At 59.1% G+C, this 7,248-nt stretch overlaps 1 protein-coding gene across 1 annotated transcript; it reads left to right on the top strand.

The window, feature by feature from the left end:
- The first annotated feature begins 2,237 nt into the window (after positions 1 to 2,237).
- LOC114000839 (regulator of cell cycle RGCC-like) lies at positions 2,238 to 6,110 on the top strand. Its single transcript, XM_039387324.1, has 5 exons — positions 2,238 to 2,586; positions 3,185 to 3,340; positions 4,014 to 4,094; positions 4,413 to 4,475; positions 5,532 to 6,110. The coding sequence occupies exons 2-5, from the start codon at positions 3,187 to 3,189 to the stop codon at positions 5,537 to 5,539; spliced, it is 306 nt and encodes a 101-aa protein (XP_039243258.1). The 5' UTR covers positions 2,238 to 2,586; positions 3,185 to 3,186; the 3' UTR covers positions 5,540 to 6,110.
- Positions 6,111 to 7,248: the final 1,138 nt, after the last annotated feature.

The raw sequence follows: 7,248 nt of genomic DNA, 5'->3' as shown, positions 1-7,248 counted from the left end.
GGGAAGAAATTCTTCTTTGTGAGGATGGTAAGGCCCTGGCACAGGTTGCTCAGAGAAGTTGCCGTGGGCAAAGGCACCTTCCACTGGACCAGGTTGCTTCCAAGACTCCATCTAGCCTGGTCCTGAACACTCCCAGGGATGGGGCAGCCCCGGCAGAGGGATGAAAGAGTACTTTTGCAAACAAAACCAGGCTGGAGTGTCTGGTGGAACAGCAGCACAGGGAGGGATGGGGATGTTTAAAGGACCAAAGCTCCATCAGTGCTTCGCTCCATGAGGGTTCTCCTACATTCACATCCAGAGTTGGTCCATGGATGATGGTCCATGATTCTAGATCATCTTTAAGGTCCCTTCCAACCCAAAACATTCTGTGAGAGGTGGAATGGGGAATCGCAGCCAGGGCCAGCTCTCCAGGAAGCTTTGGGCTGGTGGGATGCTCCCATGTGTCATAGCTCTGGGCACATCTTGTAGTACCGAGAGGATGATGAAGGGCTGGATGACCCTTTCCTTGCTGCTGGCCTGAGAGGGAGGATGGATTCATATTCCATATTCCATATTGTGCCACAGCCTGTGCCCAGTACTGGTCTAAAGGCACCAGAGCCTCGGGGCTGGGCTCTTATTTTGCAAAGGTCCCTTCCCTGAGGATGGGTACAGTTGGGATGGGTGGGGAAGTATTTCCTGGAGGAGTGTGTGCTGTGAGATAGCTGGTGAGACCTCCCGGGTCTCTGGTCTCTGATAAGCTCCAGAGACCAGCAGTGCTGTTGAGTCTGTGGGAGTGGATAAGCTCGGGACACCACGGGGCTGCTGAAGGTTCCTGAGGTCACCAGCACACCCGAGTGTCCACTGTGAAACCAACACCATGTCCAGCGGCTGGGCTGGGTGGGATTGTACCTGCTGCAAGAGCAGCCCCTCTGGGGACCTTCCAAATTCCTTCTTAGGGTGGTAAAACGATGGCACAGGTTGCCCAGAGAAGCTGTGGCTGCTCCATCCCCAGAAGTGTTCCAGCCAAGCTGGACAGGGCTCGGAGCGACCTGGGACAGTGGAAGGTGTCCCTGCCCATGGCAGGGGGGTGTAACTGGATGGGTTTTAAGGTCCCTTCCAACCCACATCATTCCTGACTCTGTGATTCTGTGGATGAGACAGGGATGCTGACACATGAGGCAGCTCTTTGCAGGAAAAGTCCTGTTGAAGTTCACTTTCCCAGTGCCACAGAGGGGGCAGGGAGGGCATGTGGGGCTCGCTGGGAAGCGCCATCTTTCTCCTTTTGCTACCAAAACTATAAAAATCACTGTAGGGTGTTTCTCCCGCCACATCAGAAGCCTAAAACTGCTCAGTGCCGGTGGGATATTGCTGGAAACTCCACTTGAGGGCAGCCCAGCACCGGCCTGCCCACGGCCTCCCTGAGCTGCACGGACACTCCTCCGCCTGAAGGAGCAGCCGCCTGGCGCTGCTGGAACACACCAGCGCTTGCTTAGAGCTGCTCTCTTTCAGCCCCACAAAATAAACCCCGTCCCCAATCAGTTGCAGAGCTCATTCAGGGAGCCCTGGCGTTGCTCCGAAGAGTCCAGTGGCTTTTGCCACGCTCCAGGTTCTGTTCCCGTGGGCTCTTTGCCCTGGTTGTTGTTGGGTTGTTAATGTTTGGGGGTGTCTGTTGTTGTTGAGGGGGTGGTGGCTGTTTTGGGGGGTTAGTGGCTGTTGTGGGTGGTTGGTGTTTCGGGGGCAGTTGCTGCTGTTGGAGTGGTTCTGGCTGGTTCTCAGCACCGACCCCACCAAAACCATCTTGAAGCACTCAGCACTGGTGGGGTTTCACATCTGAAGTCAAGCTTAGGGCTTGTGTGAAGGGCACAACAGGGAGTATCTGCAGGAGTGGGATCAACTGCTCGGATTCATGAGTGATTTTAGGGTCAACGGCAAAGAAAGCAGGGCCCATTCCCTTCTTTCTTTTTTAATGCCCGTGTCTACCCTCATGCTGCTGAGCAGGATCCAGGGTGCAGCCCAGACACAGAGCTCTGGGCTTGACAGCTCACTGGGAAAACTGGAGGAGAAAATCATGGAATTGTTGAGGTCGGAAAAGCCCTCCAAGACCATCCAAGTTCAACTGCTCCCCCAACACTGCCAAGGCCACCACTAACCCATGTCCACAAGTGCCACGTACACATGGCTTTTAAATCCATCTAGGAACGGGGACTCCACCACTGCCCTGGGCAGCCTGTGCCAGGGCTGGACAACCCCCTTCCAGGAAGGAATTTTTCCCAATATCCAACCTAAACCTTCCCTGGCACAACTTGAGGCCGTTTTTCCCTTGTTCCCTGGGTGCAGAGTCCGACTCCCCCCTGCTCCACCCACCTCTCCGGGGTGTGTGGAGAGCTCAGGTCCCCCCCCCCCCCCGAGCTCGGGCACGGACGGGGGGGTGATCCCGGGACCCGCCCGGGATCCCCTGGGAGCGCCCGTTGGGGCGGAGCCTCTTGGAGGCCCCGCCCAGGCCCCGCCCACCCCATCACCGGTTTGGGGCCAAAACCGCCGGGACGGGACCCGCCGCTGCCGCGGGACCGGAGCACGGGGAGCGGAGCAGAGCCCGCCGAGCAGCCGGTGAGTGCCGAGCCGAGCCGAGCCACCTCCTCGGAACCCCCCTCCCCGCCCGCAGGGACTCTGTTCCTGCATTCCCCCCCGCACCTCGCTGCGCATCCCGTCGGGAATCCCCGGGAGCGGGATAGAGCCTGGAGCTCCCGGACTGTCCTGGCCGGGGATTGTGGTCCCTTCCACCTCCCATCCAGGCTGCCCAGAGAAACTGTGGCTGCCCCATCCCTGGAAGTGTCCAAGGCCGGGTTGGACGGGGCTTGGAGCAACCTGGGCTGGTGGAAGGTGTCCCTGCCCATGGCAGGGAGTGGGATGGGATGGGCTTTAAGGTCCCTTCCCATCTAAACCATTCCGAGATTCTATCAAGCCCCTTACCTGGATAGGACCGACTCATACTGGGTTGGACACCAGCTCAGCTGTGGGATGAGCTGGAGGGATGTCTGAGGTGTCCAAGGAGCTGGATAAGCTCAGAGTAAGGCTGAGAACTGCCTGCAGGGAGGGGACCTGCATCCTGGCTCTGCACCGTGCCCAGCCTGGGGCTGCTCCCAAGAGGGTCTTGCTGGGGCTGCCTGCAGGGTGGGTGCTCCAACACCCCCTTCTTGCCCCCCAGCGATGGCCGAGGAGCTCAGTGACCTGCTCAGGGAGTTTGATGAGGTGATGGAGGACTTTGACCGAGGCCCTGCATGTCAGTACCAGCAGCACCTGGAAGAGCTGAAGAGGAAAGTGGGACACAGCGTGTACGACAGCGGCATCGATGAGCTGGAGAGTGAGTCTGGGGCTGGGGAACGAAATGGAAGAGCTGGAGAGTGAGTCTGGGGCTGGGGAACGAAATGGAAGAGCTGGAGAGTGAGTCTGGGGCTGGGGAACGAAATGGAAGAGCTGGAGAGTGAGTCTGGGGCTGGGGAACGAAATGGAAGAGCTGGAGAGTGAGTCTGGGGCTGGGGAATGACGAGCCGTGGGGGAGGATGATGTCTGTCGGTGTGGGAGCTCTGGGGCTCCTCCATGGAAAACCACTGAGCTTTCTGCTGATGCTGCCTGACTCATCCCTGGTGGGCTGGATGAGCAACACTGCGGGGATGACCGCTGGATCCTGGCCCAGGACCTGCCAACATCTGCCAGGGCTCCTTCTGCCGGGCTGGCTGCTGCACGACTGTGGGAGGCTTGGGATAAGTGGGAGCTCAGAGGGACCCAATTCCATGTAATAACCCTGAGAGTCCTCGTGACTGTGCCCAGACAGCCTCTTGTGGTCTTTGGCCCAAGAAAGAAGCTCAGTTGCCTTTTCCCAAGCATTCCTGGTACCAGGGGAAGAGCAGATGGGCTGTCCAAGCACGAGGCAGGACCTGGCACCCCGTGCCACGCCCGCGGTCGGTCCCTGCTCCTGCAATGTGCCCATCGGGTGCCTGTGGCCGGGGCCAGGGACTGATGCTTTGTGTGTGCAGGTGCCAGCACGTCCCCGGGAAGCAGCCTCAACTCCAGCGAGGAGCACCTCAACACCCCAGCCGACACTTACCCCACCAAAGGTGAGCCTGGCTCTGTCCCCAGGGGTCTGCCAGTGCTTCCTTCCATGTGCTCAGCCTGGCTTGGTGACAACTGGGCTTCCCTGTATGGGGGGTGTCAGTGGGGTCCTGCAGGATTAGGAGATGGGACTGAGCCCTGGCGTTCTGGCAGGATCCTGGAACAGCCATCAAGCTGGATTAGTGTGTTCCCGGTCAGGAATGGAAATGGGATGGAAGCAGCTGCAGCTGGAGCAGCTGTGGTTAGGAACAAGGGGTAGGGGGTCTTTCCTCTCCCAGGTAAGAGGAGGAATGGGAAGACCTGACCATGTTTCTCGCCACCAGCTAAGCTCGGTGACACGCAGGAGCTGGAGGAGTTCATCGCGGACCTGGATAAAGCCTTGGAGGGTACGTGCCCAGCTCTGATCCCTGCACTTCCCACGTGCTGGGGCTCCTCCACTGCCCCTGGCCAGCACCCCTCCTGCCTGGGGGTCCTGCTGCAGAGTGCTTGGAGCCCGGGTTTGGTCTTTTCTTTTGGCGAGGGGCTCATGGATGTCACTTCCCTCTTCAGGCTCTTTCAGCTGGGGCAGAAATACAAAGGCTTAAGTGTGTTCCCTGTCTGCTGCCTCAGCTTCCCCCAGCTGATGAGCTGGAGGTGCTGGTACCTGGGGAAGGGACTGAGGATATGAAGGCCATGTTGGTCCTGGCAATGATACCCAACAGGACAACCTGCAGAGCTGTTGATGTTTTTGGGAAGATGCAGAGGTGCCTGTGGCTCTCTGCCTGCAGCCTCCCTCCAGCTCCTGCTTGGAGGCTGCTCTTTGCTTGAGGGAGAAAGGTGAGCAGGAGGAAAAGAGGATTTTTCCTTGTGGTATATCCTAGCCCTGTGGAAATATCCCATCTGGAGGGAGGAGAGTGGGTCTGTGCGATGGCAGAAAGGGGAATCCCAGCCTGTGGGTGGTGTTCTTCTCCACGTGTTTCTGTCCTGATGAGGGCCAGGGGGTGTCACTGGGGAAGGGGGTGATGCTGTGTTGGGCAGCTCTGGCAGCTGCACCACAGCAGCTCTGTGATCTGGTGAGGTTGGCTGCTCCCCAATAGCTTCCTTGCTGGGGAAACTGAGGCAGGGGCCACACTTCCTCTCACAGGGGAACAGCGTGACAGGCTGGAGGCAGAGAGAACTTGATTTAAAAAAATAATGAGATATTTCCCCCTACACGGACCGTGTAAGGCACAGTTCCTGTATCTGTTCCCTTCCCTGAGTATCCAAAATGAGGTGGCTGGTGGGAAGTGTTGCTCTGCAGGCCCCAGCCATGCTTGGAGGGAGTGAGACAAGAAGGGGACCAGAGCTGTCTCCCATCCCCCAGATTTCTGCTCTAACCCTGCTGCTGGTGGTGCCAGGGGGTCCAGTGCAGCCCCCCCAGCCATCCTCTCACCATCTTTTTTCCCCTCTGTATCATCCTGCAGAGATGTGAGATGTGGTTCGGGGTTTGGAGAGGAGGATCCCCAGCAGCTGAGCCCCCCTGATGCCTGCCTGATGCACCCTCTGCTTCTGCACCCACTGCTGGCCTGGGGATGGCTCCTGGGACCATGCTGGGGACGGGGACAGGCGCAGGGACAGGCGGTGGGGACGGATCCGGCCATGGGACAGTGGTGGCAGGACCCTGCCGGCGCCGAGAGAGGAGAACCCGGGGTGGGCACTGGGCTCTGCCCTGCACGGGGGCTGGTGGCTCCTGGGACTGAGTGGGTTGAGGAGGTCTGTGCCACTGATGAAACCCTTGGAGACCCCCTGGGTGACTTCGGGGAAGGACATCAGTGTTACCTTGGTGTCCCCTCCAGATTGGGAAAGCCTGTTCCCCCGGTGGCATCTGTCACAGGTGGTGGCAGCCACTGCTGGCCCTTTGCTTTGCATGGGGACCCCCAAATCTGGCCCATCCCTGCCCCCCAAGTGCCTCTGCCCCAGCTGCTGCTGCTGTAAATACTGTAAAAAGGATGTTTTGGGCTGTACAGAGAGAATGTGTTTCTATAAACAGGATTTTAAGCCTCTGTTTGTCTTTGTCCATCCTTTTCCTGTGTGTGTGGGGGAAGCAGGGATGCCTGGGCCATGCCCCGGCCCTGGGGCTGCCAGCCTGTGGGACTGGCATTGGAAAAATGGAGGGAGAGACCTCAGGGAAGCAAATTCAGCAGCGTGTGCCTGCCTGAAGGAAGGTATTGGATTGGGAATCCCTGGTCCTCCGTTCCCCTTGGCTCTTGGACAGTGTGGAGTGGGCGAGGGGGCAGAGTCCATCCCGTTCCCACTCCATCTGCTCAGGGAGATGGGCCACTGCCTGCTCCTCTGTCTGGGGTGGGTGACGCTGCTCTGAGGGTCCTGCTTCCAAATGGACGTGCCCTGGTACCACTTTGTCTTGATACTGCCACTGGAACAGCCCCAGGAACAAGCCTCCCGGGATATGGGTTTGCAGCCCTCTGCCAAGCTGAGCTTGGACAGAGGTTTGGCTGTTGACTGGGATGATGGGTCCCCCCGGGTTTCCTCTCCTTCGTTTCCCTCCTAGAGTTTCCCCTCCCCAGGAGCTGCCCCGTGTGCATTGGAATGACCGAGAAGGAACGTGGGCGCCTGCTCGTCCCAGGGCTGGCAGCACTGCCCTCCCTCCCTCCCTGTGATCTGCGTGTGGAGCAGGGTCACATGTGGCTCTGCTGCAACTGTCTGAGCAGGAAACGGGCAGTTTCGCTTTCTTCCCTCATCCCTGTCCGCGGGTGCTGAGCAGGAGGATGTTGGTCATCTCCTCTGCCAGCCCCTGGACGTAGAGCTGCCGCAGGAGTCTGCTGAGCCCGCACTAATCCGAGCCCTGGCAGGGAGGGCGGGACAGGAGCCCCGGGCAGGGCAGAGCAGGCATGGGGACACTTTCTGCTGTCGCTGTCCCCGTGTTGTGTGATGTTACCGCTGATCTCCCTCCCAAACAGACCCCGAGGAGCAGGCAGAAGATTGAGGTGAGAGTGTGTGGCAAGGTGGTGATGTTTGGAGTGTCTGTGACACTCAGGCATCTGCCCGTGATGCTCTGTGGGGTCACACAGCCCACATCACCGGGGCCACAGGGACAGGAGACACGAGGACTGTCCCCACCGTGCCAATGGCAGCAACCCCCGTGTCACTGGGGACGTTTTTCCCCTCTGAGTCACTGCTCAC

Source organism: Pipra filicauda, unplaced genomic scaffold, assembly GCF_003945595.2.
Source record: "Pipra filicauda isolate LSUMZ 115617 unplaced genomic scaffold, ASM394559v2 scaffold554_size360964_pilon, whole genome shotgun sequence".
Taxonomy (NCBI): Eukaryota; Metazoa; Chordata; class Aves; order Passeriformes; family Pipridae; genus Pipra; species Pipra filicauda.
This window is presented reverse-complemented; position numbering and strand designations above follow the sequence as displayed.